The 26,910-nt window shown below is 42.4% G+C and overlaps 1 protein-coding gene across 4 annotated transcripts in view; it reads left to right on the forward strand.

Annotated features, from left to right (window-relative positions):
- Positions 1–26,910, forward strand: part of LOC140726607 (ETS-related transcription factor Elf-1-like) — a 168,435-nt gene that overhangs the window by 112,998 nt on the left and 28,527 nt on the right. For 3 of the 4 annotated variants that reach the window (XM_073043199.1, XM_073043201.1, XM_073043200.1), the window contains exons 4-5: positions 20,280–20,387; positions 23,253–23,429. In XM_073043199.1, coding sequence (XP_072899300.1) covers positions 20,280–20,387; positions 23,253–23,429 — 285 coding nt within the window. Of the gene's footprint in view, positions 1–7,004; positions 7,177–20,279; positions 20,388–23,252; positions 23,430–26,910 lie in introns of those variants that run through there. The other variant, XM_073043202.1, reaches the window with a different exon arrangement.

Here is a 26,910-nt window from a genome sequence, read left to right on the forward strand (position 1 = left end):
GGTTAGATCCTCAGAGATCTTGACATCCAGCAACTTGAAGCTGCTCACTCTCTCCACTTCTGATCCCTCTATGAGGATTGGTATGTGTTCCTTTGTCTTACCCTTCCTGAAATCCACAATTAGCTATTTCATCTTACTGACGTTGAGTGCCAGGTTGTTGCTGCGGCACCACTCCACTAGTTGGCATATCTCATTCCTGTACGCCCTCTCATCTCCATCTGAGATTCTACCAACAATGGTTGTATCATCAGTGAATTTTTAGATGGTATTTGAGCTATGCCTAGCCACACTGTCATGTGTATACTGAGAGTAAAGCAGTGCGCTAAGCACACACCCCTGAGGTGTGTCAGTGTTGACCTTCAGTGAGGAGGATATGTTATCACCAATCTGCACAGACTGTGGTCTTCCAGTTAGGAAGTCAAGGATCCAATTGTAGAGGGAGGTACAGAGGCCCAGGTTCTGCAACTTCTCAACCAGGATTGTGGGAATTATGGTATTAAATGCTGAGCTATAGTCGATGAACAGCATCCTGATGTAGGTGTTAGTGTTAGTGTTGTCTAGGTTGTCTAAAGCCGTGTGGAGAGCTATTGAGATTATGTCTGCCATTGACCTATAGTGGTGATAGGCAAATTGCAATGGGACCAGGTCCTTACTGGGGCAGGAGTTCAGTCTAGTCATGACCAACCTCTCAAAGCATTTCATCACTGTCAATGTGAACGTTACCAGGCGATAGTCATTAAGGCAGCTCACATTATTCTTCTTAGGCACTGGTATAATTTTTGCCTTTTTGAAGCAAGTGGGAACTTCCACCTGTAGCAGTGAGGTTAAAAATGTCCTTGAATACTCCGCCAGTTGATTGGCACAGGTTTTCAGAGCCTTACCAGGTACTCCATCAGGACCTTCCACCTTGTGAAGGTTCACTTGCTTTAAAGACAGCCTATTATCAGCCTCTGAGACGGAGATCACAGGGTCATCAGGTGCAGCAGGGATCTTCACAGCTGTAGTTGTGTTCTCCCTTTCAAAGTGGGCATAGAAGGCACTGCTTCACTACCAGATGAACTCATTGCTGCTATTCATGCTATTGGGTTTCGCTTTGTAGGAAGTAACGTCTTGCAAACCCTGCCAGCATTGCCGTGCATCCGATATCGCTTTCAACCTCTTTCGAAATTGTCTCTTCACCCTTGAAATAGTCCTCCGCAAATCATACCTGGTTTTCTGGTACAGGTCTGGATCCCCAGACTTGAATGCCACAGATCTAGCCTTCAGCAGATGACATACCTCCAGGTTCATCCACGGCTTTTGGTTTGGGAATGTACAGTAAGTCTTTGTGGGCACACACTCATCCACACAGGTTTTAATGAAGTCAGTAACAACTGCAGCATACTCATCTGGGTTCGAAGATGAATTGCTGAATACAGTCCAGTCCACCAATTCAAAGCAGTCCTGTAGGTACTCCTGTGCTTCTCTTGTCCATACCTTCTTGATTCTCACTAATGGTGCTGCAGTCTTCAGTCTCTGCCTATACTCAGGGAGTGGAAGTACAGCCAGGGGATCAGACTCTCAGAACTGAGGGCGTGGAATAGCACGGTAGGCATTCTTGATGGTGGTGTAGCCATGGCCCAGTGTGTTGTTTCCTCTAGTCTTCGCAACCTCTGCAATCCTCTATGGGACCCTACCACCAAACAGATCTCTACCTCCCCTCCACGATTCCCTTGTCCATTCATTCCTCCTGGAACTTACCCCTGCAAGCAGTAAAAGTGCTACAGCTGCCCATTCACCTCCTTTCAGAACCTGCCCTTCCAGGTGAGCAAACATTTCACCTGTGAATCTGCTGGGGTGGTCTACTGTACCCGGTGCTCCCAATGCGACCTCCCCTACATTGGTGAGACCCGATGCAGACTGAGAGACTGCTTTGTCAAGCATCTCGGCTCCATCCACCAGAAGTGGAATATCCCAGTGGCCAACCAGTTCAATTCCTATCCCCCATTCCCATTCCAATGTCGGTCCTTGGCCTCCTCCTCTGCCATGTTGAGACCACGCTCAGGCCGGAGAAGCAACACATCATTCCATCTAGGTAGACTCCAACCTGATGGCTTGAACGTCGATCTCTCCAACTTCTGGTAATTTTTTTTACCCTCCCAATCCTCATTTCCCCACTGGCCTCTTATCTCTTTTCCTCAACTGCCTGTTTACTCTCCCTGGTGCCCCTCCTCTTTCCCTTTCTCCAATGATCCGCTCTTCTCTCCTATCAGATTCCTTCTTCTCCAGCCCTTTGCCTTTTCCACATCACCTCCCTGATTCTAACTTCATTCCCCCTGCCCCACCCACCTGCCTTCACTTACCACCTTCTAGATCAGGGGTTCCCAACTTTTTTTATCCCATGGACCTATACCATTAAGCAAGTGGCCTGTGGCCCACAGACTGGTAACCCCTGCTCCAGATTATCTTCTGCTTTATTTTGGCTTCTTCCCCTTTCCTTTCCAGTCCTGCTGAAGGGTTTCAGCTGTTCGTTCATTTCCATTGGATGCTGCCTGACCTGCTGAGTCCCACTTGCATATTGTGTATGTTGCTCTGGATCTCCAGCACCTCTTGGGGGTTCTGGAGTCTGCAGGCTCTTCTTGCATCCACGTGTTTCCTCCACGCTCTCTGGTTTCCACCCACATGCCAAACACATATTAAGTTACTTGGCCATTTGTAAATTGCCCCTAATGGAATAGGCTGATAGAATTGGGTGGGGGAGGGGCAGAACATAGTGGCTGTTGAGATTGTGTGGAGAATAGATCACAGAGAAGATCAGTGAAATAATGGGATTGCTCTGTGAGCTAGCATAGAGTGAGTGGACTGAATGGCCTACTTAACCAAAAGGAAATATGAAATTGTGAAACCACATTGTAATGAAACAGCATGCTACATTGATCATTTCTATTGTTCCACATACAGTATGAATTAGAGTTTTAGTGTTTTTAGGAAAAGTTGCAGTTTTTCTTTTTGTTGTTATACCATAATCTCCAGGAATTTATATGATTTCATTCTGCATATGCTGAATAGTAAACCCTCCGTTAACATTACCTGCCATGTGTACTATGTTATAGAATCATCTTTAAGGCCTTTGATCACCAGTCTATGATCAACCCTGCACACTTGGTTCCACTGACTGGATTTAACTTGTTCACCTTCCACACTCTTAACCAAACACCCGACATGCCGAAATGTATCGGATACAACAGCTCTCACTTGAGTAAAACTTTTATGGAGAATGGGACTGAATGCTTTGGCTCACATGGGGTTAAACAGTGTGCCTTAATGATTCCAAGAATTCTATGAAGCCAGCACACAGTGCTGGGCTCTACTGGTAGCAGGTGAGCTGGATGCCAAAAGCCAACAAATACTGCAGGTGTGTTTTTGACTCACTCCAGCTTTAACCTTCTTCACTGACCAATTGTTTTGCTGATGAATTGAATACAAAAATCTGCAACAGAATACTTCCTGTTGCTGGTGTCGTACCCTGTCGGGGGCAAGACGCTGATTTCCGCTCCGGTGTCGACCAAGAAGCGGCGTCCCGACTGTTTGTCCCAGACGTACAAGAGGCTGTCCTGGTGGCCAGCCGCCATAGTCATTAGTGGCTGCTGGCCCTGTCCCTGGCCCTTGCAGGGCAGACGACAACGGCGGGCTTCTGTGCCCCACCGCTGGTGGTAGAAACACCACTGTTCACTGTCCTCCGCACTCCTGCTCCTGTGTTGTGTGCGCCCCCCTGCCAGGCCTGGTCTGGTCTGCTGTTGGGCACGTGGCCTGGTAATCTGACCGACGGACGCCACGCTCTCCCCCTTGGCTTTCCACAGCACGTCTGCCCAGGCCGCCACCTTCTGGGGGTCACTGAAATCTGCATCGGCCAGCAGCAGATGTATGTCCTCGGGCAGCTGCACTAGGAACGCTTGCTCGAACATGAGACAGGACATGTGTCTGTCAGCCAGGGACAGCATCTCATTCATCAATGCTGATGGCAGTCTGTCTCCCAAACCGTCCAGGTGAAGCAGGCGGGCACCCCGCTCACACCGTGAGAGGCCAAAGGTCTCAATGAGCAGCGCCTTGAATGCTTCATATTTGCCTTCTTCCGGGGGCGACTGTATGAAATCCGCAACCTGGGCGGCCGTCTCCTGGTCAAGGGCGCTCACCACGTGGTAGTAATGCGTGGAATCAGAGGATATCTGCCGAATCTGGAACTGGGCTTCTGCTTGGCTAAACCACACGCCTGGTCGCAGCGTCCAGAAAGTCGGCAGTTTTAGCAAAACTGCACGAACAGATGAAGAGTCGGTCATCTTTGGTCCAAATCCCGTTTGGACCGTCGGGGTCACCAATGTAGCGATGTGCTATACACAGCGCTGAAATAACGACACGCAGTCGGTAAGTCGTTTCGAGACTAGTTTATTCAAACTTTACAGTGCTGGCATTTAAATCCCTAGCGCCCGCCCTCTCTGGGCGGAAAAGACATCAGAGGTGCATTACCAAAGTCTCTCCCCGTGCACTGGCTATTTGTGAGCCGGTTCGCCTGTGCAGAAAGTGGGTCGCCACAATAGATTATTTGATCAGGTGCTTCCAATAGTCCCATATCTCGTTCCCAAGAAATCCTCATGCACCATAAGGAGCAACCACTGTTTTGGTTCTCTGGTGAAATCTGCCTTCAGTGTAACATTCCATACGTAGTGGCTGCTCGCTTCTCCTTCCTGATGCCCCAGCTGGGAGGGAAATGACTATGATCAAAGGTTGGCTAGAGGTCTTGGAGCTCAGTGTTTGCTGGTGAGGTTTGAGGGATGCTCGGCGATTGATATAGTGGAGGGAATGGTGGCCAGCAGTACATTTGATGGAGGATTGTGAGTGACAGGCATCAGCTGAAGGGGTCAGGGGTGAAGAGTCTGCCACATCATCGTGCACGGTTTGAGTTCCGAGTGGGCGGGATGGAAGATCATGCAGCTAAGGTGACTAAATACGCAGAAATGCGCTGAATTATCTGACTCACAAATTAACCAACTGGCCTTCACTAAGTTTCACGCCAGAAAAATATTATATTTTTCATTGGCATACATTTGAGAAGTATAGTATATTGAGATTATATGCAACTGAATTTCTTTTCATGTGCTTTTAACCAACGACAGGTCATGAGTTTAAAACTCACACTAAATGACTCACTTTTCTGCTGCACCATGATGCCATCAAGCTCATGTGCCCGGGCACTGGTGATCCTGAACCACCAAGAACATCGATAGCTCCTTCCCGCTGCCCATACCCGAGCTGATTGGTAGTCACAGACGAGTTTAAACAAAGATCATGGAACTGAGCGTATATTGCCTGTGATAGAGCCCACATAAACCCAATGTCATCAACATCACATGTTCTTCTTACTTTGATGGCTTACTAACTCTGAAACGGTCCATAGGTAAGGCCCTGTGCTCAGATTCAAACATGTTTGGGTCCACGCCACAGTCTCATGTTCACGACAACACATTCAGTCGCGAGGTATTTCTCATATTCACAGATCACAGTTACAGTCCACATGTACAGTACCAAATTATGTTTCATAAGCACAACCCAGTTACAATCCACATGCTAGGCCCTAAGACACACTTCACGTGTACTGCTCCAAGTCACAAACCATGTGCACAACTCCAAGTCATAATCCAACTGCAATCCACATGCATTTTCTTGTCAATCTTTTTGTTTATTTTATCATTGATTCTGCTGTATTTATTTGTCCTACTGTGAATGCCTGCAAGAAAATAAATCTCAGGGTTGTATACAGTGACATATATGTACTTTGATAACAAATTTCCTTTGAACATGCAAAACCCAGAATTATGATCCACACACAGCCCTAAGTTATGATCAACAGAGATAGCTCCAAATGTTCCTAAACTACAGTCTATACTCACAGCCCAACTACAGTATGTGCTAACACCCAGATTCCAGTCTGCCACATTACTTGGAGCATAAGCTGCAGTTCACATACTCTGGGCCGAGTTCAGGTCTACATACACAGCAATCAATTCAGACCCACACTTGCTGCTATTTCTGATATACACGCACAGTTCAAGCCCCCATGCAGAGCCTTGTGCTCCAATACGCAAATTCAAGGTCAAGTCTGGAGTTTTCACCGTGTACCACTGCACTCCAGTTATTTTCTCAAGATACTGTACTGAAAGAAACTCATAAAATCTTGACGTGTGTAAATTGGCTGATGCATTTCTTTTGTATCAACAATGAAATTACTTCGGAATGGCATTAGTTAAGAACACCCTGATACTAGGAAAGGCACAATATAAATTTCCGGTCAGCATTTAACAGAATTTTGAACTTTTTTGAAATATGCACATTTAGTATTTTTGCCTGCCGAAATTTAAAATCACAGTAAATTTACAAGCACAAATTTTCAAAAAAGTAGTCTATAAAAACGTTCCTTGAAACACTGAATATTTAACGATAAAGGGGAGGGCTAAAATCATGTCAGCTGACTACTTCTCAAATCAAATATTATTCTGGTTAAAATAATCTGAAATAAAGAGGTAGAGGATGCGATGCGGGCGTGTTGAAGCGTGTGTCCACAAATGTGGCTTCTGTTTCCCCTTCCCCCCGAGCGTGGGCCAGGACGGCCGGGTTCTGGCTTCTTGTCCAGGGGCTCAGCGACGATGAGCGGCGCCTCACCAAGAGCCGCTGCCTGCACTAAACCGCCCATTCACTCTCCACATGGATCGACCTTTCTCCAGGAAGTCTAGCAAAACATTGGCGCCGACCATTGCACCGGGCGCCGGAGGTGGCTGGGCTGCAGCCCCGCCGTACCCTCCCACGGCCAGAGACATGGGGCGGCGAATGGCAGCCTCGGGCGGTAGCGGGCATCCAGTACAAGGGGCAACCGAACTCCCTTCCCTGGTGCAGGAGCAGTCGGCAGGGTTGGCGCCCAACGCGCTTCCCTCTCCACCCCTATCTGGAGTTGCCGAGTTTGGTCTGCAGCTGATTTCCGGATGGTTTTCCCCTTTACTTTGGCTGAGGAAGACTGCATCATTGCCCGAGTCCTGCAATAAGAGTTTCTGCTCTTTTATTGCCATTGTTTAGGGGGCGGGGTGGGGGTTAAGATGGCCACAGCCCTTTACGAGGGACGTAATCAGCTGGATCTGTTGATAAAAGCAGGTAAGAACTAAAAGGGAAAGAGGTGTCAGGGGTGGAGGCTACAATCCAGTTTGGAGCTCTGCACGTAAAAGGGGGAGGGAAAGGGAGCAGTCAGGAATCTTGAGACCAGGAAGTAAGATTAGTAGCGCGTTTCAGTGAATGTGCAGCGTTAATGCAGCGCTTCCTTTACCGTGGGTGAGGGTAAAGCGGCACAAATGCATTGTTAGTGAACGCTGGAGAGAGTAATACTATACTGCAACGAATTTGTAGAATTTATTACTTCCCTCTCGGTGCCAGGTACTCAGACGGCAGCGCGATTACAACTCTGCCATTTCAATTCCCATGCACACCATTTACTGGTAAAATCCTTCCAGACACTAACAACTTCCATAACTCTCAGCAGATCCGTTCAAAAGGTTGGATTTGTATGCCACTGACTGTGCATTTCATCCTCGATCACTTTTATTTGTTGTTTATGCTGTTTCTGGAATTTCTTCCAAACATAATATTTCTTTCTTCCTTAATGTTGTTCCTTAAAATTTACTTTGCATTGGTCTAAGCACTTGTGGAGCACTTTGGGGCATTTTAAAAAGGTAAAGTTGCTGTGTAAATTCAGGTTGTTGGATGTTTCTGGGTGGGTTTTATACACAAGACAAATTGCAACAGGTGGAAGTGTGAGTGTGTATGGAGTAGTGGCCACGGTATCTTAAAGCAGAAAGTATGTGTTGTAACACAACTTCAAGTAGCACCAGCTAAGTTGACTGGAGAATTTCACCATTGTCTCCAGCAGATACAGTGAGTGCACAAGGTTTTGCCACGTTTATTCTGCTATGATTCGTGTGCTCAGCATCACTGCAAAGCACAGGGCCAAAACTAGGCTTCACCCAGTGGTTAATAATTACTTGCCTCAAATGATTTATGTAACCATCATCTGTGCCATGGTACCTGGTCTTTAATTATCTGTTTCCTTGTTTATGTGTCACTAATGAACTGTTCATTAACTCATGCCATGGAGAAATTTGAGCTTAATTAGATTTCTTTTAAGAGTGGGATGGCAATTTTGTACAATACACAGTAAAGCTACGGTGTGTTTAAGTACCTCAGTATCTTTCAGAGATTCTCCATTGAAATCCATACTACTTCAGTTTCCAAGATTCACTTTTAACTAATCAGCACATCAAGTTTTTCCATTCTTCTCAATTTCAAGTCTTATTTCCAGAGCAGACAAAATTTTAAAAAATGTCTTCTCACATCAATAAAATGCAGTTCTCTAAATGCACAAGGTAAAGGAATTTCTTGACTCACCAATGGAGGAATGGGGTGATGATGTGTTGGCATTCTTGCTGAACTACTGTGGTCCATCTCCATTTATGTACACTGAACTAATGTCAACATAGGTTTCCAAACTTAGCACAGTGTGTGAAGTAGAGGGTGTCTGCCAAAATAATGGGCAGCTGATAGAGCTGCGAATCATACGCTGGACACACTGACTTGTTTTCAGTTGCATTGCAAACTGGAGTCATGAAACAGTGCCTCCCTTCCTCGAAATTTTGTTAATTCCAATTATATTTTAATGGCAAACTCTTTAATATATACAAAAGATTATTTTAGGTAAGTACATTAGTTGCCGTTAAGTCAGATATTGACTGCATTTCAGCTCACTGCTGAAGTTTATTTTTAGAAGGAAAGTCATTGGTATTCCTTCAAGTCAATATAATTAATTATCCCTTTATTGATTTTTTTATTTCATCAGTCAGTTCTGTTAATATTGAAGATAACCAACTGAGAAGAATTACTGAGTTTCTTATTAATTAAATAACACTTACAATTCAGTTTTTTGTAATAAACGAAGGTAGTGTAGGTAACTATACAGTTGACATAAGTTGCACAATAATTAGATTAAGGCAAACAATACCATTGCAGGTCAAAAACATAAATATTTGACCAAATAGGCATTGGAGCACATTGAGTACATTTTAAGTAAACAGATGTTTGTATTTTTACTGCAACCAAAAACACAAACTGCTGAAGGAATTCATTAAATTGAGCAGCATTTGTGGAGTTGAAGGGATAGTCAATGTTTTTGGTTCAGGACTAAGAGTGTAGTGGAAACATCGTCTGTGTACAGAGGTGAGGCAGGAGCCAGTGGTGAGTTGGGAGATGGTGGGCAGGTGGAGAATTGTGAGATAGATAAGGGGGGCAGATTCTGATTATCAAGGAAGGTGGTAAGTGAAACCAAATGAAGAATGGGTAGTGGGCACTTTTTCTTCTCTACTTTTAATCCACCTAGGTACTCACCTCCCTACCTGGTTCCATCTGCTTACCATCCACACACTATACCCTTCTGATTTCTTACCCTTTCTCCCAAGTATTTCATCTGCCCACCATCCCTTTATTTAGTTCCACTAATCACCTTCCTTAATAATCAGATTCTAGCATCTACAGCTTCTTGTACCTCCTCTTCATCATCCTACAGCCTGTCTCCCTCTGCCCACCACCCCCCCCCCCCTTATTTAGGTGTAACATCAGTCGTATCATCTTTCCATCTCTTTCTGCTTTTCGTGGGGACCTCACTGTCTGTGAGCCCTGGGTTACACATCCATTCCAGTTCCTTATTTTCCCTGCAGCCATGGGGGTAATGCTTATCCCTACACCTCTACTCTCACCACCAGCTCAAATAATTGGGAGAACTACCTACTTGTCTCTCCTGTGTCTAGCTATAGAATTGTCATATCTGGCTGTACTGGAAAAAGGCATTTAAATTTGAGGGATTTATTCAGGAAGACTTAAAGAGGTGAATTTTTCAAAGGCATCTTAAAGGAGAAAATGGAGGGATATTTTTAAATTATAATTTTCAGGATCTTCCCTTGAGACAGTACCAGCACTTTTCCCCATCCCTGACTTTCTTTTTGAGGCTACTGGTGAACCACTGCAGTCCTTTTGCTGCAGCTGTGTCTGCTGTGCTGCCGGCCGTGAGTTCCAAATTTAAATGCTTGAAACCTGAAGTACTTTTTCAAGTCGAGGTGCTACACGAGTTGGAAGGGAACCAGTTCCTGGTTCATGTTCGGAGTTTACATTTCCTGGCAAACTTGGCCTTCTACGATGTGCTACATGAGTAATCTAGGCAGGTAACTGGAATGTATGTTTGTTGATGCTACACACTGCAGGCACCTGGTGTGAAGGGAGTGAATGTTGAGGGTAATGGAGAAATTCTGGGGGAGAGTATCTGGTAAAATATTTGTGACTTCAGGAGAGGAGAAAGTTAGGTAACAGGGATATGCAATGTTCCAGGATTAACTGGGGCCTTAGAATTTAAACACCTAATTGAAAATTTCAAATAGAGTAGATTGGGAAATGTGGAGTTGATTATTAGCATGGTCAGAAGTGTAACAGAAAAATATCACGTGCCACAAATTGAGTGAGGGTAGCTTGTGGTATTTTCTAGATGGGAGGTCATTGGAGGTGACGATCACGCAAGGATCTTGCAGTTTGGCAAATACGTAGTCACTTGTGTGAGGGATGCAGTAAGAGGAAGCATTGCGCCGGTTGATGCAGCCAGACTTTGTGACACAGACGATTGAAGCACAAGTTCATCTGGGACTAAGTGTTGAATAGAAAGCTGAGACTGACTGGCAAAGTGGTTGGGAAGTTATTGAAACTGGTGTTTGGGGGGGTGGGGGGGGGGATACGTAGCAGGAACCAAAGGCATAACAGCTGCAAAGATACTAATGTTGAACTCTATACTTTAAAAACCTGTTTTATTCAGTGACAATGATATTACCAGCTGAATCTCAAGGCTGATGCAGTACAGAAGCATTGTGTTTTGATGTTGTAGTTGTCACAAAGCAGGGCTTCGGCCCAGTGATCTGTGTATTGTTTGATTCTGCCATTCACCAGCTGGATGATTCGCCCTTAAATTGGCCAGCATAACATTTAAATGACAATCGGAGGGTAGGGTTTGGGCATGGAGGAGGAAAATAAATAAATACAATTTAGCCTTCAGAATTTAGAGTTTAATTGATAGCTTCAATTAATAGAGATGTGCAGGTAATTATTAGGGAAATACAGTTACTCCAATCACTGTTTATGCAGTGAACCTTAATTTGAATTTTTTGTTATAATTTTCATAAGCTGGGCTTGATAATATTTCATAGTAAAATGTTCTGTTATTGGCTTTTTGCTCCAATGTTTATAAGACAAAATGTGAAATAATGTTCTGCTGGTAACAAAATCAGTTTGAACATAGCCACTCTGGATGTATTTTCAGACTATTTTTATAAGAATTTACTAAGAATTGATTGCATTTTCTCAGACTTCAGTGAGCAATATTCATCCCTGGTGCCCACTGTATTATAAATGAGAGGCATCCACATATTAAGCAAGAAACTTTCAGCCCAAGCCAAAAAATGCAAGTAGATTCTGTTGCCAAGATCTAGATAGCCTGAACTGATAAACAAGCATTTAGAAAGCAGGCCTGGTGAAAGGCTGCAAGCCTGAAGCACTAAGCTTGCAGTCTTTGCCTCGTATGTTACCCAATTTGCCGAATAATTTCTGTATTTTTTGTTTCTCTTTCATCATCCACATTTTGTTTTCAGCACGTGTCCCTTTGAAAGAAGTGAACAGACATTAGACACAGTAACAAAAGGTCTTTCACTCTCTTATTTCTTCTCCCATTCACTTAGCTATTGGTTTACTTCCCTATGCTAATAAATTTTCCCCCAGATTGCCTGAGCTCAGGTCTGTTGACTTCTTTTAGATCACTGGTCAATTTTCTGCAGTTGGCAGAATCCAAAACAAATTTATGCAATCTCAGACATCCCACCTCTCCCGGAAGTTCTGGGAGTCTCTCGCATATTGATAGTGACTCCCTGATGCCCGCAAATTATATACAATATCCTGGAAATCGTTTCTTTTCTTTTGAGAGAGAGAGAGAGAGAGCGAGTGACAGACATAGTGAGAGAGTGACAGAGAGAGCATCCTGATTGGTCTCTCTTTGTGCTAAGTAAACCTATCAGTTTTCTCTGTGGGCGGGCTTTACAGTCGACCTCTCTCTCTTTCATTGTCCATCAGTTCAGTTTAGTGTCCTGCAGCGCCATGGCAGTATTCCATAAAGAGAAAATATAAAACGTACTTCACCCCTGCCTAATAGGGGTCAAAAATAATGACAGTGTTGCTCGCTGCACTGTTTGCAACAGTGACTTTTCTATTGCCCATGGTAGGTTAAGTGACTGTAAAAGACATGTTGAGTGAGTTTAACAGGTGTCATTTGTTCATTAGCATAGCTAGCGTTATTTAAACTAGCTGGCTAGCTGCTAAGGAGCTACTCTATTGATGTCCTACGTGATGAGGCCAAACTCCCTGTAGACTTGCAAATTGTCAAATCTGCCAAGCAAGCCACATCACAGTACAAGGAAAGTTTGCAAAAGAAACAGAAAAGCTACTTGCATTATCATTTAGCTACTAGCTATGAGACTGCCAATAGTTTCAATATGTGATCAAATAAATTGTTGTGTTCTTTCATAATCAAATGTCCTATACACCCTTGGAGGTCGATGGGGGGGGGGGGGAGGGATGTTACCTCCCTGATAATGAGCTTTTGCAGGGTGGGATGTCTGCAATCTGACCTTGAAAAGCTTTGTATCATTATGACAAATATGCTTTCTGGTAGGTCCTCTTTGAGGTGACACTTGGCATTAAATGCAAATGCACTAAATGGGATTGATCTAAGCTTCTGTGAAACTATAATGTTTCTCCCTTCCCCTGAATTTCACTTAATGAGACAAAGCTCAGTGATGCTTTTTAATCATGGTCCACTGTTGTGTGGTACTACATTAGTTTGTGTACCTAGACATCCATTCCCTTTGTCCTTTTGCTTTTTAACTGTCTCTTTTCTGTTTAACTACTGTGCTCAGTTTAGAAATTTGGGACTGATTTTAGCTGATTCTTCAGCAGAAATTTGTAGTTGGGGTGTTAGAGTTGAAGGACAACTTTGCTCATAATAAAGTGCCTATTTTCTGTCAAAAATGGAGTTGCTTTTAATCATGCTTTTTTACTCCACATTTGCTGTACTCTATTGTTATGTAAATTGTCACTGTGTAGCTCCTTGAATCAAGGCTGAAAAGTCTTGATCCTTGCCAGACTCCAGACTGTTCAGACCAGCAAGATAAACCCTTAACGCCTAACTCTGTTGAGCTTGGAAGAATGGCCATTCAGGCCGGGGCTTACCTGTAATTTCCAAAGAAGAATTTGTTATCAATATTGCAGAAACAGAGGAGAGAGGTAAAGGAACTGAATGTGTTTAAAAATAAAGTCAATGGCTGGCAGTCACTTGGTCTGAATGGTCCAGGCTACCTAGACTGTGGCTGCAACCTTTCAGTGCTCCTTGGATTTAGAAATGGGGCTGGAGGACCCGAAGGTTAAGAACATTACATTCTTGATTAAGAAAGCAAATGGAGACAGGTAGGATAATTATTGGACACTGATAGTGGTGAGAGAGGTTTAAATAGTTTAAATATATGTACATAGTTTCTGATACATGGAACTATGTATTTTAATGGATGTCCACCTGCAGTGCTTCCACGGTTAACAGCAATCTTGGCAGAAATTTCATGATCACTTCTTATGAGGGGAGACTTTGATTTCAAATTTCATGAACATTTTTATTGCTTTTCCGAAACAAGTTTATTATCATTGACTTGGATGATGTGAAATTTGTTGTGTGGCAGCAGTCCAGGGCAAAGACATAACTATAAATTACAAAAAGAAAAAATGCAAAATAAAAAGGAATAACAAGTTAGTGTTCATTGGCTGTTGAGAAGTTTGATGTCAGAAGGGAGATATGTGTTTCTTCAGGCTCCTGTGCCTCCTGTCTGATGGCAGTAACAAGAGGAGGCATGTCCTGGTTGGAGTGGATCCTCGGCAGTGGATGCTGACTTCTTGAGGCACCTCCTCTTGAAGATGTCCTCAGTGTTGGGGGCGGTTTTGTCACAATGGAGCTGACTGAGTCCGAAACCATCTGCAGCCTCTTGCAGTCCTGCACATTGAAAGCCCCGTGCCAGACTCTGGGTCAGCACTCTCCATCATACATCTGTAGAAATTCATAGGAGTCTCTGGTGCCATTACCAAATCCCTCAAATTCCGTACAAAGTCGAGCCCCTGGCAACCCCTCTTTGTGATTGAAGCACCGAGTTGAATGCGGAGGTGGCCGGCGATCACTCCCAGTGGAGGCTACTGAGGTGACAATGGTTAGTAACCAGGTCGGCGGCATTCAGACCTGGCATGGTGGTTCCTCTTCACAGAAGGACTGAGTTTGTGTGGCTGCTCTCCTCGTATGCTGACAGAAAGACGCTTTCGATATTCTGAGATTTATGTAGTTACTGGTCTCCTTCAGTTTTTCAGTGCTTTTCTTGTGGCCAGTTGGCGGGTGGGTGATCTGTTAACTTGGTGTGAGAGAGGGGGTTGGGGGTTTTGATGCTATTGTCAATGTTCTTTTTGCTGTGGTGAGGAGATGAGGATTTGATGCCATTGTAGCTGTTTTTTTCTGCAAGGGAAGGGGTGGGGGGGGGGTCTTGGGGTTTTTGGGGTTTGTGAGTTTTGTTCCTTTTCCTGCCAGGGGAGGGGAGGAGTTGATGTCTTTTCTTCAACAATACCCATGGTCTTTCTGTATCTCATGGCTCTTTGGAGAAGACTCATGTCAGAGTTGTATTATACATGCATACTTTGACAATAAATGAAACTTCGATTGCATCAATGTGCTGAGTCCTGGATAAATTCTCCTGGGATGTTGACACCCAGGAACTTGAAGCTGATCACCCTTTTCACTGCTGACCCCTGGACAAGGACTGGTGGGAGCTCACCCAACTTTCCCCTTCCTGAATTCCATAACCTGTTCCTTAATTCATTGCGAGCTATTTGTTGTGACCATCTGTCACCATCTCGTCACCATTCGAGATCCTACCAACAACAGTGGTGTTAGCTGTGAATTTATAAATGCTACTTCAGTGTAGAGGGAGTAGGGCAGTGAGCTAAGCATGCATCCTTCAAGTACACCTGTGTTGATTGTCAGTGAGGGCGATGTGTTATTGCTGATCTGTTTGATACAGTCCTTTTGAAGTTGTCTGGCCAAGGTTATTGGCAGATAGTGGGAATCTTCTCGTTAGTTCACCTCGACTTTAGATAGCCCTGGCCCCTCTCAAAATCTAATTTGCCGCAAAACTGGGGAGCATTGCTGCTAAGCATCTCTCTCACAGTAATTGATGTTATTTTCTGGAGCTAGGATAGTCCTTAATCAAGGATGTGATTGATCTAAGTGTTTGATTGCACTTAGGAAATGAGTTGGGAGTAGATTTTTTTGGCACATTTGTTTAAGATGACAACAGTATTCCTCAAGGAGAAGGGCGTGTATTTGAAGAATATGCTTTTACATTTTATAATGTACTTCAAGCATCTCTGTTTGCTCCTGTAATTTTCCTGATATCAATTAAATAGGGCCTTGGGAAGAGGACTATTGAGCTCATTGTGAAGCATTGGCATTGAGTCAGCATGGGTCCTGCGGTGACATAAACATAAATCTTGGAGAATTGAGCACAGAAGTCAACACATCCAATGCCCATTGCTTTGATTTTCCATTTGAGGAGTATGACTGACTTGCTGAAAAATAAGAATGACCAATTTTCTAATTGGTATGCTTGTCCTGCGGGACTCAGTTCCCAGAGAAAACTTTAGCTAATGCAGCTTCATCATCCCTCTGGGTTTAACTCATTCATCCAACAGGTGAAGGAATAGAGGTTGAAGTTTATTCTGTATTCAATTATGCTGCTGTTCTGTCATAGCAATTAAAAGTCAGATCTGATAAAATTACACTATATGTATTGAAAGCAGGCAGCAATAGTTTCTGACTGCAATTTCTTATAAGGTAGCATAATAGCAAGGACATATGCAACAACAGATGCCTCACAAAATTGACCCAGATGGTGATTGTAGGCAGCACAATGGAATGGGATTTTTAGTCAGCAAGTCATAAATATTGCATATTCCAATAAAAGTTAGTTAATGTTAGATCAGAACAATGTGCTGCTTACAGTTTGTAGTTCAAAGTTGTCTAACTTGAATTACTATTCTTCAAAAACTTAAACTACAAGAAATTAGTGAATTAATAAAGCATACTACATTCTCTACTGTCAATATTTACTCAGCAATGTCGCCTGCTTAGCAGGAGGCAAAATGCAGCAACATGAGAAATTGGTGAAGCTAATTGTCAGTTTCTAGAAAACTCGTTGTTCACAACTGTAAGAAGTTTGTGTCATTCCCCCTTATTTTACTACTAATAACCTTTGATATGTTTACATTCAAAGATTATTTTTTCTATGCAATGAATGTGAGCTTTGCATTTTGAGCCAGTATTTAGTTGTCTTCCCCAATTACCTTTGGGAAGCTGGTGGTGAGCTGCCTTCTTGAATGGCTGTTATCCTTGATGTGTGGGTATACCCACTATGCTGTTCAGGAGAAAGTTACAAGGTCTTAACCCTGTGGTAGTGAAGTGATATTTCCAAGTCAGGGTGGTATGTGCTTGGAGGGCAACTTCTAGCTGGTGGTGTTCCATACCTTGGTTGCCTGGTCCTTTTGGCTCAGCAATACTGTGGATTTGGAAGGTGTCCTCTAAATATTCTTGGTGCGTTGTGGAAGTGAATCCATATCAGGACCACAGCGTGCATTGATCTCCTTTAAAAATGTTAATGCATTGTATATAGTTGTGTATCTCATGTTTTACTAGTTACTATTTGGAATAAGCATGTTATCTTATGCTGATAAGTTGGATAGGCTTAGTTAGTGTGTGCTAGAATAAGTAACAATGAGAAGAAACTTGGTTTAACATACAAGGTCCTGAGGGGTTTACATAAAGTAGGACATAAGGGGACTTTTCCCCATGGAAGAATTGAAAATCTGGATCATTATTTTGAAATCAGGAGCCATTTGAGACAAGTGAGGTGAAGTCATTTCTGACAGAGTTATATAAAATATCTTCAAATGATGGAAGCAAACATTTTAACATGTGTTAGATAAATGCACGTTAACAAGGGTTAAAGGTCATGGTCACAGTAGTTTGATATGCAGAGTTGAGGTGACAATAAAATCAATATGTTCATTAAGTAGGTTCAGTGGGCTGATTGGCCTATTCCTCCTCCTCATTTGTATGTTTCATACTCATAAGAACAAGAGGAACAATGCACCATCAAGGTTGCTGTTCAACTTTTTTTATTTATAAACAAACTGATCTTTTAAGTTGCGTGCTCAGTGGTTATACTCCTGCATCTGTCAAGAACTCATGGGCTCAAGTTTCACACCAGATATGACCAAAGCTTAAGACTGTCCCATTGTTTTTTTTTGGATCTAACTGTCCCTATGCTAGAACAGTATTCTCATTTCAAATATAACTAGCTACATCTCACTCCAGGATAATCAAAGGATCACGTTGATAGAAGTCATCATTTTGTTGTGTATGCTGCAGAAGACATTGTGTGAGAGACAGATCTTCAATGTTCATTTTTTAAACAGATTGTGGTAGGTAGCACCGTAAATGGGAGAGTTTCATGAGGAGAGATAGTTGTGAAGATTCATGGTTGAAGAAGCGCTTCAGTCAGACTAGAGTAGGGCTTAGTTTGCTGGAATGTGGAAGATTGAGGTGTGCAAGATCATGAGGGGCATAGGTGATGAAAACATTGTCTTTTTCCTAGTGAGGAAAAGTTTAAAAACAAGAGGGCATATATTTAAGATGGATGCAGGAGGTTTGAAGGGGACATCAGGGGCAGCTTCTTTATGCGAAGGCGCCTGTGTATTTGGAATGAGCTGCCAGAGATGGTGGTTGAGGCAGGCACATTATCAATGTTTAAAAGCCATCCAGATAATTGCATGGATAGGAGAGGTTTAGAGGTCTGTGGGCCAAATGTGGGCAGATGGCACCAGCTTCCTAAACAAGGTTGGCATGAAGGATTTGGACCAAAGGGCCTGTTTCCATACTGCAAGACTCTAAAACTTTCATAGCGTTAATATCTTGCATCCAACTGTTGTGTTGGCTCATCTGTCATTTCATTCATTTATTCACCAAACTTTCCATCATTTCTGTTCATTCTGCTTCCATTTGTACATTAACTTTATCTGATTTTTTTTCTCTCTACAAGTTCTGCCTCTATTGTTTGACTTCTGTATTCCTCTACATTTAATGTAATTGATTACTGTACTTTAATTTGTGCATAAATGTATGTTCAAGCTGAGTATATCCATCCACCAGCTGTCATAGATGGTGCTATAATCTATACTGAATTGACACCCTTCCTCATTCACTTTTCAAAATTTAGAATTTCATTTGCTAAATTGCAAAGTATCTCAGGGACTCTTGTACAAGTGTGTGCTGCGTTATAATGCTGCAATTAGGCATTTAGAGTTCTGCTTTATTCTGGACAGCAAATATAGTGAGGCTGGAACAGTCATAAAAATTGTTAATTGATTGCCATACAAAAGCCTTATTGGACTGCAGATCATGGTCTCTCTTTGGGGGCTTTGCTATTGCTTGCTTGGTGGGTGGTGGGCTGCTGATGCTTGTACTTGGGGGAAGAGAGGTGCTTTAGGGTTCTGTTGTTTTTTTTTCTGTTATTCATTCTTTGGGGCTCTCTTCTGTTTTCATGGATGTCTATGAAGTGTAAGAATTTCAGGTTGTGTACCAGGTAGGTTCTCTGATATTAACTGGAGCCATTGATTGAACCATTGAACTAAAATTCTTATTGTCTTTGAAGCACTTGAATTGGAGGACCATGTCAGAAAATTATGTGGCCCTACAAGAGCTGCTCACTACTTCACTGAAATAACTTGCTCCCTCATGTACATTTTGAACATCTATTGCTTCTTGTGCTATTTCTTTTCCTTGCATGCTCTCTTTATGCTGCGTTGTCCTTTTGTGTAGCCCTGTTGCATTTGATGCTTGCCTATATTCAACCTTCTAGTTTCCTATTCTCCCTCCTCTACATTTAATATAATCCCCAGCTGTGTTTTTATACTTTAATCTTGTCTTCTTGCTCCTCTGTTTCTCCCCTCTCTTCTTTGTGCATGTTTTAAGATGTATTTATTTCAACTTCTTTAAACAAGCATGAGCAAGTCAGAAGTACCGTAGCCACTTAAAACAACTTACATCCTCCTGCAATGGTGAATCTTTCCATGGGCACTTCATAGCGGATGAAATAGAGAGAGAGAGAGAAGTAGTCTTGTAGTCATAACAGAAGATACATGACCAAGTCCCTGTGTGATACTTTGAAGAGACTGGGAAGTGGTGAGCAAAGTAGCTTGTATGTTTGCTTTGGGTGACACCGATCTGAGGCGAGGAGGCTAAATGTCTTCAAAGTGGGTCAAGTCTTTATGTACATTTAAGGCAGAGGTTGATCGATAGTTGATTGGTCAGAGCGTGAAGGTATGGGGAGAGGGCAGGAGATTGGGGCTGAGAGGAGATGGACATCAACTGTTCAGAGCATATGGCAGTGATAAGATTGAAAGATCATGAAGTGGTTTGCAGCTTGGACTCTTAAAGTTTTGTCTGTAAGGGAGTAGGTAGACTATAATGGAGAAGTGCATGGGGGAAACACGGGCAGAATAGAGAAGATGTGGTAGGATTTTGTTTTTCATTTTGGGTCAAAACCCTAGTGCAGATCCGACAGCTGGGATAACAATAAGGCTTTTGTATTGCAATCTATTTGTTAGAGAATTTGGATAAGTTGGAATTGATGAGGTAGTGTTAGCTCTACAATCAGACAATTCTATGGGAAGATTTGAAATAATCAAGTTCTTTGACTGGATTTGCATGAATGTTTTAAATAGAAACTTTGGTCATTGCATCACAAGCATTTTAATCTATTGAACAAACCCTTGAATAAAACAGTAAATAAACTATCAAAATTATTCAGTCCACCATTCACTTTGGCAATGAAATATATTCAGGTATACACTCAAGATGTTTATTGCTTTTATTGTATTGCCAGATTACAGAAAGAGATTCCACCTTCACTGAGAGTATTATCTTGTGCTAGGAATTTGTCAGGTTTTGTGACCGTAATGTTTTCTGTGTTTCTGATTGGCTGCAGTGGAGGCTTCCTGTCAGAATGGAGATGAATCCATGGAAACAATTGAGGCTGCCGAGGCTCTGCTTAACATGGACTCACCTAGTCCTGCCACAGAAGAAAGGAGAATAAGTGAGTTCTATTTCAGTACTGTCTGTACATCTGCTAAATATGAAGATTATTAATAGCAGTGGATTACCAGTGAAACAATAAAGCCAATTAGATTACTGATCTTTATTGTTAGAAAGGATGTGTCTATCTTAACTTCCAAACAGCAGACCTAGATTCATAGTCAAACATCCCTGACAGTTCCTTGTCCCACTGTCTGTAAGGACCATTGTACACCTATTAGTCCAAATACTGTTTTATTCTTCGTACATTCCATTAACTTTGGAGGCAGTCTGGAGGAGGAACAGTTAAGAACCTATCACCTGTCCCATCTCCTTTGCATCCTCACTTACTCCTACAGCTCTGTCCATGGTTCTTGGTGTAACTGTACACACATTGCTAAAGAGATTACCCCTTCCAGACAAAACTTTAACAGAGGCCAAGTTGTGGTGTTTGCTGCAATCCACTTTATGATCTTTCAGTCTTTAATTTGCGTTATTGCATCATTATGCTCAGAACTGTTAATGTCCAACTTATTTCTGCCAATTTTCCTTTCAGCCCCAATATCCTGCCTTCTCCCCATTTCCCTTCGTGCCCTGACCAATCAAGAATCTATCAACATCTGCCTTAAATATAAAAAAAGAATTGACCTCCACAGCTGCCTGTGCAAAGAATTCCACAGATTCATCACTCACTGGCTAAAGAAATTCCTTCTCATCTCCGTTCTAAGAGGACAGCCCTCAATTCTGAGGCTGTGTCCTCTGGTCTTAGACTATCCCACCATAGGAAACATCCCCTCCACATCCACTCTATCAAGGCCTTTCACCATTCAATAAGGTCCAGTGAGGTCACCACTCATTCTTCTGAATTCTAGTGAATACAGGCCCAGAGCCATCAAACTCACTTCATATGACAAGCCATTCAATCCAGGAGTCATTTTTGTGAATCTCTTTTGAACCTTCTCCAGTTTCAGCCCATCCTTTCTAAGATAAGGGGCCCAAAACTGCTCACAATCCTCCAAGTGAGGTCTCAACATTAGATCCTTGCTTTTATATTCTAATCCTCTTGAAATGAATGCTAACATTACATTTGCCTTCCTCACCACAGACTCAACCTGCAAATTAATCTTTAGGGAATCTCCCAAGTCCCTTTGCACCTCAGTTTTTTTGTATTTTCTCTCCATTTAGAAAATAGTCAACCCTTTCATTTCTTCTACCAAAGTGCATGGCTATACACTTGCCGACACTGTATTCTATCTGCCATTTCTTTACCAGTTTTCCTAATTTGTTTGTCCTTTTGTAGCCTCTCTACTTCCACAAAACTACATGCCCCCTCCGCCTATCGTCATATCATCTGCAAACTTTGCAACAAAGCCATCGATTCCATCATCCAAATCATTGACGTATAATGTAAAAAGAATCAGTCCCAATACTGTCCCTGTGGAACATCACTGGTCACTGGCAGACAACCAGAAAAGGTTCCCTTTACTCCCACTCTTTGCTTCATGCCAATCAGCCACTGCTTTATCCATGCTAGAATCTTTCCTGTAATACCATTGACTCTTAGCTTGTTAAGCAGCCTATGTGTGGCACCTTGTCAAGAGCCATCTGAAAATCCGAGTACAGAACATCAATCAATTCTCCTTCGTCTATCCTTCTTGTTATTTCTTCAAGGAATTCCCTTGAGGAAACCACGCTGACTATGGCCTATTTTATCATGTGCATCCAAATATCCCAAAACCACATCCTTAACAATTAACTCCACCATCTTCCTAATGACTTCCTAACTGGCTTATAATTTCCTTTCTTCTTCCTCTTTCCCTTCTTGAAGAGTGGAGTGATATTTGCTATTTCCCAGTCTTCCAGAGCCAGTCCAAAATCAAGTGATTCTTGAAAGATCATTAGTAACGGCTCCACAATCTTGTCAGCCACCTCTTTCAGAACCCTGGGATATATACCATCTGGTCCAGGTGACCTATCTATCTTCAGACCTCTCAGTTTCCCAAGAACTTTCTCTTTAGTAATAGCAACTTTGCACACTTCATAACTCCTGACACCTGGAACTTTCACCATATTGCTCGTGTCTTCTACAGTGAAGACTGATGCAAAATACTTACATGAGGAAATCTGCAGATGCTGGATACTTATTCAGTTTATCCGCCATTTCTTTGTCCCCCAGTTCTACCTCTCCAGCATCATTTTCCACTCTCTTTTACACTTCATGTTTCTGAAGAAACTTTTGGTGTCCTCTTCAATATTACTGTCCAGCTTACTTTCAAATTCCATGTTTGCCTTAATGACATTTTTAGTTGCCTCCTGTTGTTTTTTTTAAAGCATCCCAATTCTCTGACGTTGGCTCTATTATAGGCCCTCTCTTTGTCTTTTATGTTAGCCTTGACTTCTCTTGTTAGTCACGGTTGTGTCATCATGCTTTTAGAATACTTCTTCCTCTTTGGGATGTATATGTCATGTCCCTTCTGAATTGCTTCCAGGAATTCCAGCCATTGCTGCTCTGCTATCGTCTCTGCCAGGTTATTGAAAGAAAGAAAGGGGGCTTGAATGATGAGACAGAAGAGATGAGTTACCCTCTGTCAGGCACTCCTACAAGGTCTGCAGTGATTTATAGGTCCTAAATATGTGGAAGATTATGCATAAGTAAGGGTAACATGGTGCAGATTAGTTTTATTTTGAAGTGGTGCTTCCTCTCCAGAGTGAATTGTGTATTTTGTGTAATATGTTGATGTCACAATATTTTTGATATGTTGTCAGTACCTTTCAGTGCAACTGTTCAATTTGCTGTGACAGATTTATTCAGGAAATTCTGTGTAATTAAAGTACAGAATAGATGTGTTAATTGAATTTTCTTTTACTTTGTTTCCACAAACTCCAGCTCATGTGTTCATGCCATCAGCAAGTGGGGTGATCACAGCTCCCATCACACACATCTCTGTGCGGGCAGATGGAGTTCCTGAGGTGGTAGAGAATGCAGAAGAGATTATACTGATGGAGGAAACTGCACAGCAGGAGGTAGCTAGCGAATCATTGGAACAGAACAAGAAAAGAAAAGGCAAGTCTTTCATAAAATTGGTTTGAGTCTCCTCAAGTATCCACATGAAGTAGTTCTCAGGTAGATGTGATTGGCCAGTTGGCCGGTGTTTGACCCAGTCTAGTGTGTGTGAATAGAATCTGTACCTTAACGCTGCTGACATGTACATTTTGGATTACCTGCCTGACGGCAGCCAGGTTACTCAGAGGTGATAATCTGGTGGATTTTCATGTGGCCATTGAGTCAACAGTGATTGGTGACAGGTCAAGGGTTTACAGAACATAGAACAGTACAGGCCCTCTGGCTCACAATGTTGTGCCAATCTTTTAACCTTCTCCAAGATCAATTTGACAATTCCCTTCCACATAGCCTTCCCTTTTTTTGCTGTCCATGTACTTACCTGAGAGATTCTTAATTGCCTCTGAAGTCTCTACTTCTACTACCTTCCCTGGTAGCACGTTCCATGAACCCACCTCTCTCTGTGCAAAGGGGAAAAAAACCAAAAAACTTTACTTACCTCTGGCATCCCACCCCCACCCCCATTCTTTCCTGCAATCACCTTAAAATTATGCCTCACGTATAAGCCATTTCTGCCCTGGGAGAAAGGTGTTGGCTGGCCACTGTATCAATTCCTCTTATCATATTACACCTCTATCAACTCAGCTCTCATTCTCCTTCGCTCCAAACGGAGAAGTCTGAGATCACTTAACCTGTCCTCATATGACCTACTCTGTAATCCAGGCTGCATCCTGATAAATCTCCTCTACACTCTCTAAAGCTTCCACATTCTTCCTATAATGAGGTGACCAGAACAGAATACAGTGTTCAAAGTGTGGTCTAACCAGATTTTTATAGAGCTGCAATGTTAACTTGTGGCTTTTGAGCTCAATCCCCTGACTAATGAAAGCCAATGCTCCAAACGCCTTCTTAACTACTCTATTAATTTGCACATCCATGGACCCCAAGATCCCTCTGTTCCTGCACGCTGTTAGGAATCCTGCCCTTAACCCTGTACTCTGCCTTCAGGTTCAACCTATCACTACACTTTTTCAGATTGAGCTCTGTCTGTCACTTCTGGAGGAGTACAGTCTGGAGTAGTGTAGCCTGTATTGTGCTGGATTATTCTATATTCTATGGCTCTTCATTCTTCTTTGCACCATGCTTCTACTGTTCTTTGAATTTGCATTGGTGTGAAACAGGTCTATTGTCATCTTGACTGTTGAGTTTCCCACAGTGCATTAGTGACTTCATCTTAAATACTTGCATTGTGGTTTGAAGCGTCCTAGAGTTATGAATAATTTTAAATGCACTTTTTCTTTCTTGTGAGGTAACTCAGAGCAATTTCAAATTGACTACTTTTTCCCCATGTTGTTTTCTTGTCTCAGGCAGAGATTCATTTTTCTACCTCCAAAACAGTGTTTGTATGACTTTTATATTTTCATTATCTGACCACTTGAATTTTATAAATGGAACAGTCATAAATGTCAAAATAGAACCGATTACCGAACATTGATTGACTTCACTCTTCAACCTTTAATTCGTAAAACTTGCATATTTATATTGGGATTGTCTTGACGCAAGATTCCAGTATCACTGGCTGTTAAAATACGTTATATTATAACTGGATTTCAAGAGCAAACAGCCAAACTGGGCAATAAATGTTCCATTTTCATTGACAGTTATACAAGTACATTTTACTGATAAAATGGATTCATCAAAGGAATGGATGAAACTTGTAAATGAAGACATATTCTTTTTGAAACCGATTCTTACTACATGATATTGAGATCCGTCTTTGATCATTACTATTAACTATGCTTGTTGGATAGTTTGTAGAATGTAGGTTAATTAGAAGCACACATTTAATTATCAGCTGGGGAAGATGGAGAGTGGGCTTTGTCAACTGCCTTTCAGAGGATGGACCCAATGTGATGCTATACATAATAGAAACCCATTCATCCCGAGTAGCCTTGCCATGATGTTGGAGCCAGCCTTGTCATGGTAGTTTCCACTAAAAATGAGAGGAGACAGCTGGGTACCAGGATACCCTGGGCCTTTATTTCTTACTGCTAACATTCAAAATTTATTTAAGTTCTGGAATTCTAATCCATTATATGGTATACAAAATGCCCAATGTTTCTTTTTGGCTTAAATCTTTCATAACTGCACTTCCAAGTTCCACATGGACAAATCACTGCCAAGCCATCTATGATATTAGTCTCCATACATCCTGAAGAGCTATGTGCTGCCAACTTGAGACCAAACCTGGAATATCATGTACAGGGTTAGTCTCCCAGTGTAAGCAGATATACTTGGGTTGGAGGACTGCAATAAAGCTTTATCAGATTTCTTCCTGGGGTGGTGGATTTGTAGTAACGGAGAGAATCAGCAGAGTGAGAATACGATATACTGTCATCGTAAGAATGCAAAATCATCACATTGAAAATATAAAATTCTTATGGGGCTTGACAATGTAAATAGGAAAATGTTTCCCCAGTTCAAAGTGTCTAGAATTAGAGGTTAAAATCTCTTAAGTAAGGGAGAAACCATTCAGGACCAAAAAAAGAACTCTTTATACATGGTGAATCTTTGGAAATCTGTACCCAGGAGGGCTGTAGTTGTTCATTTATTGATCATATTCAACACAAGTACTGATTTATCTTTAAATACTAAGGGCATTGAGGGTTACAAGATTATTACAAGAAAGGTGCGCTGAAACACAAGACCAGCCCTTATTGGATGGCAGGTGCACTTGCTCCTCTGTCACCAATGTTCTTGTGTCACAGTGTGCAAGTCTCGTATAGTGTAATGTTCATTGCTGCTTGGGGGCTTTAAACTACGAAGCATCCACCATCTATTTGGCTCAAGTAAACCAACATGTGTGTAACCACAGAAATTAAGCAGAGGAATTTGTTTGCAGGCACTGACCGACATGTAATGCAGTGATGTTATCGCCTCTTGCTGAGAATTGCACCTTTTTCCTCTAATGAAGTTGGTTGGTCATACCATGGTGTCGATGTTTCTAAGAATTATCCACAGTTTCCTTTTGTGATCCACACACAAATACTGACACACGCAACGTGTACCCCTCTTCTGAATGCTTGCACTCCATTTAATTGTACTTGTGGCTGCTGTCCTGATCCCAACTTCAATCCACTCAGTTACCTCCACTGAGTTTTCTGCTCTACACCAACTCCTTCTCTAATGTGGTCTTGATTTTGGAAATGTTCGTCCTTTTATTAAAATCCTTGTCCTCCAGTTTCTGACTCTGCTGTGCCTCTGCAGCCGTTTGTGTACCCTGCATGACACCAGCTTGGCCCAGGGAACTTCACTTGGCCTGCTAATTAACCATGCTCTCTTTTTCTTTGATGCTGTCTTTGTCAGTCACAGTTGACACATCCTCCTTTTAGAATACTACTTCATCTTTGGGATGTATCTATTCTGTGCCTTCTGAATTGCCAGAGAAATTCCAGCCATTGCTCTTCTGCCATCGTCCCAGTTG

The sequence above is a fragment of the Hemitrygon akajei genome, chromosome 4 (assembly GCF_048418815.1).
Source record: "Hemitrygon akajei chromosome 4, sHemAka1.3, whole genome shotgun sequence".
In the NCBI taxonomy this organism is placed as follows: Eukaryota; Metazoa; Chordata; class Chondrichthyes; order Myliobatiformes; family Dasyatidae; genus Hemitrygon; species Hemitrygon akajei.